Below are 13,083 nucleotides of genomic sequence, written 5' to 3' on the forward strand. Positions count from 1 at the left end.
ACTGCTGAGTTAGGTATGGTGGTGCACACTTGTAGTCCTAGCACTTGGGAGGCAGAGAGGAGGATGGAAAGTTCAAGGACAGCCTGGACTACAGAATGAGACCCTGTCTTGAAAACCAAAAAAACATACAAATAATCTACTAGATCATAGATCATGACATTGTAATGCCCATTGCTGTGTTGACTTTTTTTTTTTTTCTACTAGGGATTGAACTCAGGACCTTTCACTTGCAAGGCAGGCAAGGTGCCCCTGAGCTAAACCCCAGCCCCCTATGTGTTTACTCTTTCTTCAGAGAAAGGTTATAAGGTATAATTTTCAACTTGATTTATAAAGCTCCCCGAATCACTGCTGCCTCTCTGTGGCTTCAAGTTTTGTTCCTCTTTTACTCTATCTGAAACACAGTCTGATGGCTGATCAAACCACACTCAAGTTATGTTTATACGGAGCACTGTTACTTTTCCACACAGTGATGCACCCCTCAGTTAACTGGTAACCAGAAATATATTTTTGGATGAGTGTTACAGCTTGTGTCTAGATGTTCTCCCAAAGCCTCATGTGGTCTTAGCTGGGGCTTTTTAAAAGGTGGCTGGATCTAGGTGTGTAACTGATTCATGGTACAAGGATTGAGGGCGTGAGTGCTACCCACCCTAAGTAGTCTGGATAAAAGGGGCAGAAAGATACTGTTAAGGGCTCTTGTCTTTGCTACCCATTGTGGGTGCCAGGAACTGTTCCTCCTCCCGCAGTGCCCCTCTGCCAAAACCACCCTGCCTTGGAGCCAGCCGATCATGAACTGATAACTAAAAACTGTGAGCTGAAATAAACCTGTCCTCCTTTAACTCTGGGTGTCAGGTATTTTGTTTCAGCAAGGAGAAAAGTAACTAAGAAAACTAGTAACTTAAAATTTCCCAAATAGCCATCAAATACAAAAAGTATTAGAAAACTTGTAAGTTTTTTGTTTGTTTGTTTGTTTTGTTTTTTTTGAAACAGGGTCTCACTATGTAGTTGAGTCTGACCTGGAATACACTATGTAGCCCAGGCTGGTCTCAAACTCCCAGAGATCCTCCTACCTCAGCCTCCAGAGTGCTGGGATTACAGGTATGTGCCACCACGCTTGGCTCCATGAAAACTTCTAAGTTTTATACAGTTTTGTTTCTTTCTTTCTTTTGGTACGGGGATCAAACTCGGGACCTTGCGCTTGTGAGGGAGGCAGTGGAATTTTAAGTTTTATATAAGTTTGCAGAACTGCTGAGGATATAGAAAAACTGCAAAAAGTCATAAAATGGAATAGCCATTATTAATACCTTTTTGACTAAATAGCTTTTCTGAGGATCTCTTTGTCATGAAATCCAACTATACCCTGGACACTTTACTACTTTCTTTATGGTAAAAAGAAGTCCCCAAACCTCCAGGAAAAGACTCAAAGAATAAACAAAAGAAAAACAATAAGCCTCCAGCGTAATGGTAACAAACAGCAAACTCAAAAGTTTCTGTTTACAGACAGAGCTCCAGGCCTGGAGAAGTGAATCTGACACCTAGTAATTATTTAAAACCTTGCAAAGGAGAGTAAGTATCAACCAAATATCATTTCAGAATTAGAAGAGACAAAATATGTCAGAATAAGCCACCAGAATGATCAGAAATTCCTACTAACAGACTTCACTTGATATTTCCTGAGAAACTGGCATTACTAGATAGACATTCTAAAATTATGTAAATGTTTGGGAAAATAGTGGCAAACAACAAAACTACCAAAAATTATCCAGCAGACTTAGAAGGAACCTTTTGGAAATAAAACAAACTAAAAATGCAAGAAATGGATAGGTCAGCAGATTAGCTACAACTGAGGAGAATAAAACACGGAAAAGATGAAAAATAAAACAGATGAAAATGCATAAAACAAATTTTCTACTGTTTTATGTCAACTATTGACTCACTATCATTTACTCAGTCATGCAAACCTTAATGTGGGGAGTTGTTCTGGACTTCTTGTCTTTCTCAACTCTGAACCAGCTCTCTTTCATACTTCGTCAGATCTTAACACGCTAATGTAGCACAACTGACTCTCAATAACCTGGTCTCTACTCTTCTAGCCCCAGCTGTTGCAGTCCTGTGCTTTGCACTTGTATCCACCTGTATCTCATATGCACCTCCGGTCAAGTATGGGTCACCAGTCTCTGGGGCTGCCGCCAGCCACCTGCCACCTCATTTTCCAGGAGAAAACTCACTTCTCTAGTCACTTGGCTGGGTTCATCCTGTACATACTGCTCTGTGTATAATCTAATGTAGCCCCACTTCCTCTCCCTCCCTGAAAACCCTCACACTGGGCCCTCTGGAATTCTCCCTCCAGGACCAAACTGTACTTCCTGGGGTGGAGGCTGCTTTTGCGCTTACCTCATTTTCTGCCACTTCTTAGAACCTCAGAGCCAAGAGCTGGGGTTTGTAACCCTTTGACTCAATTTCTTGCCTTCAAACATCCCTGGTACCTTTGAGGCCCATTGCCTGGCTCTGCCCACCCCCCCTACTGAGCTTTCCATCCCTCACATCTATTCCAACCCCATCAATCTGCAATTTATAGCTAATGGATCATAATTCACCACTCTACTGCAAAGCCTGGTAACACCAACCTTCACCCGTGACTCTCCCGCCCCCCTTTTACCAGGAAGTCATTCACTGGCAGTCTACTTAGCTGTCCATTCTCACGATCACCCACTGGACTGTGTCCTCACCAGACTGAGCCATCCATGCCTGGCATGCCACATCCAGACACCCATTCTTTGACCACCATTCCTATTTTGAGTTTGCTGGCCTGCAGCTGCCCACTACCATGCAGCCTGCAGACTCCAGCATTTCTCATTCCCAGCAGCCCTCCCTACCAGCCCCACTCCCAGCCTTCCTCCCTTCGTTCCTCCCATGCACACAGTTCCAGCTCCCTCCCCTACTTTTCCTCACTGTACAGGCTGTGGACGAACCCTGCCATCTGCCTTCAGTGGCCTGACTACTGCCACGTGTTAGAGAAAAAAAGACTGCCCTTTAAGTTTACAACCACGGACTTCTACTGGGATTACTGTTGTCAGGCCAGAGACATGTCCTATACATATTTAGTCTTCTTTCTTGAATCTCTCCATCACCCCTCTCCTTCCTCCTCCACTTTCAGCTGACAACTGCCTCACTCCTCAATAAAAATATAATATGGAACCTGGAACGCCCTCACTTCCCATCCTGAAAACACACAAAGAAATCTACCCAATCTGTCTCTAACAGACACTGGCTCCAAACCCTCCTCCATGACCAGGACTCTCCATAGGAACCTCCTGATTGCTTTCTAAAGTCCATCAGTTGTTGATTAACAGCAAATTCTTATTTATCTCTCTCCCCCATTACAGTGCAAGCTCTTCGAGGCCAGGGACCCTTCAGTCTAGCCTTCCCCAGTCCCACTCACGTGTCCACAAGCTCGGCAGTGGTGCCGCCTCCGGGTCAGGGCATTGAAAGACTCTTTGCATTTCATACACATGGTTACTTCGTTGTCTCGGATCCACCGTGGGGCTCTCTTCCCTAGCTCGGCGGTCTAGAAAAAAAGGAAATTTAACTCTAGTAGGGAAAAAAGTAATTCCCTTGTATTTCTTTAAAAACACTGTCACCCCAGGTTGCTTCATGATGCTTTGCTGCCTTCTGCCCACCATGAACTGTTTCTCTTTTGCGGGGCCACCCTGCCTTGGAGCCAGCCAGATATGAACTGAAGCCTCTACAAACTGTGAGCCAAAGAACCCTTTCCTCCTTTAGCTTTAGGTTTTGGGTATTTTATCTCAGCAATGAGAAAAGTAACTAAGACAGATTTGGGTACCAGGAAGAGAGTTGTTACTGTGACTGTACCAGACATTGTGGTTCAGAGGCCTTTGGAATTGGCTTGTGGGAAAAGTTGGGAAAGATTGAGATGCCAGCTGATGAAGTAACCCTAGAATGCCTTAAGCTGTACTTGATGGGAGATTCTGGTCAAGCTCAGAAGACTAGAATGCTGAGAAAGATGCTGCCAATAAGGCCAGGTTTATGAGTCTTCTGCGGGGAAGAAGGACTGCATTGGCCGTTGGACTCCAGACAGTGTGTATTATATCTTGGCAGAAAGTTTGCCTGGATTTTGCTCATGTCCAGAGACTTTGCCTGAGTCTAAGATTAAGGGTGGCAGATTAATCTTGCAGAAGAAATTTCAAGACAATCTAATCTTGAGGTAGGGCATGGCAACTGTTAGGGACTTTTAGCCAGATTTATGTTGAGAGTCAAAAGCAAAGAGCGCAGCAGAATGATTAAAAAACGTTGTAAGTTTGGCTAAAAAAGAAAGTTTCAATACCGTTGTGGCCTGCAAAGATGGAACAGAGGAGAAGTGATTGTTGGAAAGACTAGCAAGGAAAAGCCAAATATTTCAGAAGAAGACAGCAGAAAAGATGGCCCAAGGATAACATAAGAACCGGCAGGACTCTAGCCTTTACAGCCTCAGAACTTCAAAAGCGAAGGAATCTGCTTTCAGAAGACAGCCCCAGAGCACCATGTTCTAGGATGGCAGCAGCCTAGAGCATTTATTCCTCATGATTGGGTTCAGAGTGTTCAGTAATCCAGGGATTCAACCCCTACAGCCAAAAGAGAAGGAAGCCTGGCTACTGCTCCAGCTGGCAGCAGACCTTGGTATCATCCACATGGTGCTGGCTTTAGGTGCATGCAGAATGCAAAAGTTGTAGGGTCCAGAAGGCTTCCACCCAGATTTCAAAAGAAAGCCTGGGAGGCCAGGCAGTGTGCTCCTAAGAGAGAAGTGTGTGGAAGCTGTGAGTGTGAAGCCAAAAGGGCAGTGGAAGTCCCAAAAGTTTGGAGAAGTCAGGAATGTGGATCGTCAAAGGAAAACTGCGAGGAGGAAGCAGAACTGGCCCAAGAACGAAGCCATAGGAGCTACATTGGCAGTACCATAGTGGGGGAGCCATCCAAGCCCTTTGGAGTTCACAACTTGCCACAGATCGCCAGGGATTCTGGAAGTGGAACTGTGGGATTTACTGTTTGTTCTGCTGGATTTTGGTCTTGCTAGCCCCGTTTGTACCTTTTGGGATGGAAATGTCTACCTTGTGCCATTGAATGTTGGAAGTGTTTAACTTTCTTTTCACTGGTACAGGGAATTGCAGCTAAGCGTTTGCCTTACATCACAGAGATTTTGGACTTGGACTTTTTAGCAATGCTGAAACTCTTAGGACTAACATCTTGGAGGTGAACTAAATGCTTTTTGCATAAAGGGATGGGCATGAGTTCTTTTTTGGTGGGGGACAGGGGCAGAATCTTATGGTTTATGTCTAGATGGTCCCCCCAGCCTCATACAGTCATAGGCGGGGTTTTTTCAGAGGTGGCTGGATCTAGAATGTATGATTCTGGAATTGATTCATGGTGTAATGCTAGGATAAAGGGCCCTAGGATGAAAGATGTGAGTGCTACCCATCCTAAATAGGCTGGATAAGATATAAGGGATAGAAAGAGCCGTGGTAGTCTGCCTTGTTGCTTTACTATTCTGCCCACCACGAACTGCTTCTCCTCTGCAGTGCCGGTCTGCAATGCCACCCGCCTTGGAGCCAGCCAATTATGAACTGAGACCTCTATAAACTGGGGGTTAAATAAACCTTTCCCCCTCTAGCTTTGGATATTTTGTCTCAGCAGTGAGAGAAGTAACTAAGACACCTCCCTCCCAGGACAAATGTTAAAACAATATGCACAGTGTTATTAAACTTGCTTAAAAAACCACTGTCACTCCACTGTGTAAGCCATGTTCTGAAACTCCAGAACCAGAAAAAAAAAAAAATGTCAAGTTTAAGAAGCTTGAAGGGGGTACTCACTACTGTCTGCATCAAAGATTCTGTCTAAACAGTGCTGGCATTGCAAAGGGAAAGGCTGGCTAACTTAATGATAGGTCTTTTGCAGATGTAAAGAGAGAAAAGAGCTTAAAGTTAAGAACTTAACTTACAGAAACCTCAGCGTGAATGTCATTATCCTTTGCAATTGCATTCCTGAAGGTTTCATGCCTTTGATGAAAAGCATCAATAGTCTCTTGAAGAGCCTAAAATATAGATGAAATTCAAAGCCCACATTATTAAAGTACCACATGAAAATCAATGGATAAACTTTATTAAACAAATATCTATGATGGGAATCATCTTTAGTTTGTTCTGAGGACTACAGAGTACACACAACAGTATGTGCAGCTTCATGTACACAGAGAGAGGCCACCAATAAACACAAAGAGAAGGAAGGCTTACCTTGATCCATTCTTCTTTGTCTTGCTCAGAACTATAACAAAATTAAAGTAAATGCAGAGAACATTAGTGAATTACGCCTAATAAATAAAACTATGCTTTAAGATTGTTACTACTTCCTGGAAAATCCACAGGGGAGGCCCTAGATGGCATTACAATAAAAATTAAGCAGGATCTCTGGTAATTGAACAGATTCTTCTTAAACATAGTATCAGATAATGTGCTACCTTTGGTACCTGTAGGTTTTGATGAGGAGAGTTACATTAGCTTCCATTAGTACAGTGCCTACGTTAAGTTTGGAGACCAAAATGTAGCCGTGTCTATCAAGTGCCTGTGTACACCTAACACACATTACAACTGCTTTCTTCCAATTTTCTAAAACACATGAGGGCTTTTAAAGCCTAATAGAAACAGCCCATCTTAGAAAAAAAAATTACCTATCTTTGAGCATCTAAAATATCTTCTTAAGGCCTTGGCTGCCTACTTAACATTTCCTCTGAGAAACAATTTAACTTTATTTTCCTATTCCTAGGAAGCTTCAGCAGTACCCTACCACTATATATAAAACAGAACACACAGTGTAAGCATTTTCAGTGTCTGCAGGAAGGTTTCATAGATCGATAGACACCAGGGTTTAGTGATTTTCCTCAGGGAAAAATTTCCTTGCTGTGGTCAAGTTTCCTTTTTCCAGTTAGGGCAAATTCTCCATTTCCTCTCCTTTGCAAGAAGTGTGTGTAGGTGGCCATTGCCATAGACTGTATTTGAAATATCCCCTTTGGTAGACTTGGAACTGGGTAAGATCTCTAAATTCTGAGTAGTATCCAAGAATGGCTTTGTTTGCTGTGGTTGGGAGATTAAAGCCAAGTGGGGCTTCCAACCTGAAAGTGACCTGCTCTTTCTGATAGAACAAAGTACACACAAGACAGCGGGAGGCCTGTTCTGAGGCACCAGGCAACACTCGTGTATTTACCAATGTGTCTAGACTGCCAGGCAGGGAAGATCCTGCCTGCTGCCCACTGAGGACCTTCCAATCTGCCCCTCAAAAACAAAACCAAACGAAAACAGCAACAATTTCCTACTGTGCTGCCACACCCCACGGCACCGATGCCCTGGAAGCGGGGTTATTTGTTAGAACCTCGACAAGACTTAACTAATGCTTTTTGTCTTAGTTTTTTAGCCACGGTAGGTTTTTCTAAGTCAGGGTCTCCAGTGCAGCACCCTACCATTTGTGGCTCGGGATTTGAGTGGCTGGGTCCTAAGCAGGCCCTTCAGAGGCAAGCCCTCCTCCACCTCTCAATTCTCACTTGAAATGCTGCCTGTGAATCTTCACAGCCATTCCCTGTAGTGGGGGATGGACGGTTTTTATATATATTCCTTGTGAGAAATCAAAGAAATGGCTATTTCTTCAAACTCTTTCAGTCTGCCCTACCCTGCCTAACTGCAAGTGCATCCACTCTTAGATTCCTGGGCATGGATTCCAGATAAAATTATTTATTCTATTCTGAAAGTCTGAACATGAGGAAGGTCTCAGGCAGTGACAAAATACAAATGTATGTCACAAATGTACTTCAGCATCCGGAACTATGTGCCGTCATGCAAACAAACAGAGAGCTCTCTGACCCTGCATGGTTCTCAGGCGGTGGTACTGCTAGAACTGTGCTGGTACTTTTAATCACACTCAGATCTCAGACCTTCAGGATGTCCAAATTTTCACTATGCTCAGCCTCTGCGGGCTACGTGGATGGCTGCTTTCTAAAGCAGAATATATTTCAGTAGCCGGAAGCACCTTATCTTCCAGAGGTCCAGGACCAAGGAAGCCAGCCACGATCTGCAGTTACTCCACACCACCTCCCAACCATGGATACGCCAGAGGAACAGCAGCCCAGAATGCCAACCCCTTCCTGCAGACAGCATGAAGCGCAGAAGAGCCACCTTTCAGAAGTCCTGACAGCTATCAGTTGACTGAATACCAACTGTCTTGTGTTTTTCTCTTGGTACTGGGGATTGAACTCGGGATCTTGTGTTTGCGAGGCAGGCGCAGTGCCACTGACCCAAATCCCTGACCGTGAATACCAACTGTCTAGAGCCTACTGCCTTGGGCGCTGCCAAGGAGCCAAAGCAGAGGAAGATGCAACATCTGCTCTATTGACACCTGAGCAGAGTCCCAGACGTCCCAGCTGCAGTAGTGACTTGGTGGAACCCCGTCCTAGTACTTGTTCTGATGTTCTCAGAACGCGATGTGACAGGGAGGGATCCTCATACCTGGCCTGCAGTTCCAGCGTTCGCTCTTTGCCAGACACCTGGAAAGTATGTGGATATTCTTCATTGTGAGTCTCTACAATTTTCATTCCATCGATTCCAACCCTGTTCCGCACTGTGAACTTTGAGCCCACCAAGCTGAATCTGGGCACACAGTAGAGCAACATGTTGTTGAACTGTGAGGAGGCAAAACATATCAATAAACAGGAACATAAAGAAGAAAAACTGACCACTATTAAAAGTAGCCCTAGAAAGTCTACGGAATTTCCAAGGAATATGGTACTTCTTACGGAAACAGCAGTTACTACACCCTGACATTTAAAAATTATGATAGTCTCAAAACTTTAAAAATTATTTTCTTTTTAGGGTTCACATATTTCATTAATATTTATGTAAACCAGTTGCTTTTGTGTGTGTGTGTGTGTGTGTGTGTGTGTGTGTGTGGTACCAGGGACCGAATTGAGGACCTTGCAATTGCAGGCAGGAGGTGGTACCACTGAGCTAAATCTCTAGCCCGCCAATTGCTTTTTTGTACTAGTACTTCAGCAATAATTTAGTAACAATAAAATCAGTCACAGTTTACTAAGGACCTTTGAAATACTGGCAACTGAAGTTGTTTTGTGTGGGGGCAGTGGGGATTGAAGACAGGGCCTCACATGTGCTAAGCAAGCACTCTTACCACTGAGCTAAATTCCCATCCCTGAACTGATGTTTTTTCAAAGTTAAAGTCCTTACACACCCCATAATTTCTCATTATTGTACCTGAGAATACACGTACACAGTATTTTTCACTAGTGCTTTTTTTTTTTTAAGGAGCCAATTCATGAATCCAAAGTACATTAAACCTTATATAAAACAGTAAATCACACAGCCAAGATCTCTCTCTTTTCTTGGGTAGGGAGTTGGAGAGATGCAGGATCTCATTATGTTGCCAGGTTGGTCTTGAATTCCTGGGCTCAAGTGATCCTCTTGCCTCAGCCTCCAGAGTACCTGGGATCACAGGTAGGTACTAGCACACCTGGGGGCCAACATCTCTATTTTTACGTGGGATCTCAGTAATCTTCAAAGGTACAGTACTATGAGTCCTTGAGTCTTATCAACTATGAAAAATTACAGAAAAGCCATCAGTTTTATCAGGAGTTCTTTCAAGATAGGGCCTTCCTTATGAAGATAAGATAGACTTTTGATATGGAAGACTTTATTTTGATACTAAATCAAATTATGTACAGTGCCTCATTTTCTGGTCAACAATTAATAATAGCCTTTACTAACTAGGACTATAAGAAATACATTAAAAGGTTCATATAATACAAATTTATTTCCAATAGCTTTATGAAAGCACTTCTATCAAGTATGTTAAAACATGCAAAGAAATGCAACTAAATATTTAGGTTACTTTAAAATTATTATATTTTGAGTATATCTAGGCTTGCATATATATATATCTTTCCAAGATAAAGAGTAATTAGGGGTTACAAAAATGTATCTTTTAAGATTATTTTTCCAACAGCATGTGCTTTAAATTCCAACATGATTTTTACTTCAAAGCTTCTCAATTTGTTACTTTTCAAGCTTTCTGTAAGGCTTCTAAGTCCCATACTGGAGAATATAGAAATGAGAGCATTGAATAAAATTTCAAAAGTATCTCAGATCCCATACTGACCTCTCACTGTCCACTTTGTTCTCAGTCCCAGCTTGCCTAAGGCGTCCTGCTTGCTAACTTTCCAAGCCAGTGTTTCTTTCCCTCTTCCTTTGAGGTTCCCGTAGGAGGGGACTTGGTCAACATACCACACATACTGCAGGGGCTACAGAGCTTACCACAAGGAACAGAGCTCGTACTCTGAAGCCGTCAACAGTATCAAGCTGTTGCTACGCACAGAATGGCAAATTCAGTGTCATGGCATAAAATGCCTGAGTCTTCTGACCCTTGTGCTCAGTCTTGTTATTTTATAGATACAGAAATACATGACCGTGGAGGTTTCTAGCATTTGCCCTCTGTAGTTACTCTCATAGAAGATGGCAGACTAGTCTGTAGATATGTTTTTCTTTCCTCCCTTCCATGCTTTCAGGAAGACATCCCACTTGTTTTATTCTTCCCTGGCAGAACTTCATAGTCTAAACTCTCAGTAATTATAATTAATCTTAAAAAATCCAGACTATAATCTAATGCTAGTCAACACATATCTTTTATCATCGTCAAGTATTGAAACTGAGAGCTCTTACAGGATAAAAAATATTGCTTACAAAGAACAAGACATTATCTATATTAGAAAATTACAGAACAGGTAACTGGTCCTGTTCTGAGAAATTTTCTTCTGTGGCAAAAGTCACTGTCATCTTCACAAATAATTTTCCTCATCTCTGGGTCTCCCTTAATACTGAAAGAGGTTATTCCACAAAGCAAACAGATATGCAAACATGGGACATCATTTAAATACAAAATTAGATTCTAAACATAATTTGGCTTTTCAGAGTAGGAAGTAGAAAACTAGCCTGCATTGTCTCCCTTGAGAGAAAAGAAAAATGGTACTTGTGAAGTTGCTATGCATAGGACAAACATGACAGGTGTAATTTCAGAGAGGATGAATTCAGTGAATGAGCACACTGGAAATGCTTCTGAGACCGGCACTGAAGGGGGAATGTAGCTTTCCTGCCGTGGACCCTGCTCTGGGAGGCACTGGAGTGACAGGTCCAAGAGCTGGTGGTAACTGAACCGGAACAAGACAGGTCTTGCCCTCAGTGTCACTGACTGTTGTGTCCTCCAAAAGCTCTTTGCAGTCTCTACCGAATAACAGACTTAAAATACTCAATCTAGGGCTGGGGATTTAGCTCAGTGGTGCTGCCGCCTGCTTTGCAAGCTCAAGGTCCTGAGTTTGATCCCTGGTACCCCCTCCCCCCAAAAAACAAAACAAACCAACAAAAAAACGCTTATCTAAAACTATTTCCAGAAAAATTCTCGAGTGTGAAATTTAAACCACTGCCCTTGGTCAGAGACAGTAGGTTTTAAACCTGAGACGTTTATCCTGAGTCCCAACCTTTTTAAATTTTGAGAGGGGGAACCTCACAAAATTGTCCAGGCTGGGTTAAAATATGCAATCCTCCTACCTCAGTTTCTCAAGTCCTGTGATTTGAGAAGTGCCCTATTATGGCCACTCAGAACCAAAAGTTTAACTATAGAGACTCTCACACTAATAAGAAAGAAGAGAAGGGAAAAGGACTCAAGTACCCATGATATAAACCCAGGACCGATGTGGATTCCCAGGGATTTGGGCTGGAACAATGTTGTTTACCCTGTAGCTCTCATACTTTGATATCGTCAGGCCTTGCTGACACTGAAGGGACTGATACTTCCAGGGTTACTCAATTCCTTGAGATACTAAATGACTCCCTTGTGAGCACACCCTCCTTTCTGAAGCCAATAGGTTCAGAGCCAAGAGCCTCAACTACTCCCTTGATCAAGCTGGGCCCACTACCTCCCTGCCCTTATCACCCCGAGGCCAGGTGCCAGACAGCAGCCCTAAGCCCCAGAGCCCACGGAGGTTGGTCAAACTGCATCCCACGCCTTCACTCTGCCTAGCTGAAAGGTTCCTGCCTGCCCCTCTGCTGCCTCACTGACCCTGAGGCTTCCCCGCTGCTCCCTCCCCAAGGCAGGCACGGACCCTCCTCTTGGGGTCTGTCTTTCAATGGCAATAGTCTCCTTATGCCCAACTCGTATTAAACCTCTATTTTAATAACAGACTTTTGGTAGAGCTCTGAATCCTGATGTGATTACAGCCTACCTACCATTTTCTGCTTAATTCTCTTTAGCTTAGATGAAGATTTTCAGAGTTAACTTGGACAATACCTATATATTTGGGGGGGGGGGCGCTGGAGCTTGAATCCAGGGTCTTCACACTGAGCCCTATTTTATTTTGAGACAGAGTCCTTCTGAGTCACTAAGTTGCCCTAGCTGGGCTCAAACTTGTGATCCTCTTACCTTAGCCCCTCATGGTGCTGGGATTACAACTGTGTGCCATGCTCAGCTGAAAACCTTGTGCCCATTTTCTGCTCCCACCGGCCTAGGCAAGTACGAATTACATCCCATCTCTGTGTACATGCACACACTGAACATTTCATACACAGCGGTACCTGATTCATGAACTCAGTTCTCTCCATGATTCCAGTCACAAAACAAACTGGATGAGAACTGAATCAGGTATCCCCAAAACACTGAACCTACACGCTGCATTTGATTCAGTTCTCATCCAGTTCAGTTTGTGATCAGAATCTTGGAAAGAATTTCATTCGTGAACCGAGGCACTGCCGGATTCATACAGGACACGGCCTCTTGTGACTGGCTTTCACACGGCAAAATGTTTTCAACGTGCATTTCAACCCATGTAATGCACCCCACATTTTCCTTTTTGTTGACGTACAATATTCCACCGCAGGATATAACACATTTTCGGCGGTGCACTTTTTGTTATTACAAATAATGCCTCTATAAAACATCAATGTACAAATTTTTGTTGATATATATATATATATATTTTTTTTTTTTTAATTTTAA

General features: G+C 43.2%; 1 protein-coding gene across 4 annotated transcripts in view; it reads right to left on the reverse strand.

Annotated features, from left to right (window-relative positions):
- Nucleotides 1-13,083, reverse strand: part of Fgd4 (FYVE, RhoGEF and PH domain containing 4) — a 123,927-nt gene that overhangs the window by 10,828 nt on the left and 100,016 nt on the right. For all 4 annotated transcript variants that reach the window (XM_010628509.3, XM_010628510.3, XM_010628507.3 and 1 more), the window contains exons 11-14: nt 8,538-8,710; nt 6,279-6,309; nt 5,987-6,079; nt 3,440-3,565 (exon numbers count right to left, since the gene is read on the reverse strand). In XM_010628509.3, the coding sequence (XP_010626811.1) occupies nt 3,440-3,565; nt 5,987-6,079; nt 6,279-6,309; nt 8,538-8,710 (423 nt within the window). The remainder of the gene's footprint in view (nt 1-3,439; nt 3,566-5,986; nt 6,080-6,278; nt 6,310-8,537; nt 8,711-13,083) is intronic.

Source organism: Fukomys damarensis, unplaced genomic scaffold, assembly GCF_012274545.1.
Source record: "Fukomys damarensis isolate Sample0158 unplaced genomic scaffold, DMR_v1.0_HiC HiC_scaffold_15, whole genome shotgun sequence".
Lineage (NCBI taxonomy): Eukaryota > Metazoa > Chordata > Mammalia > Rodentia > Bathyergidae > Fukomys > Fukomys damarensis.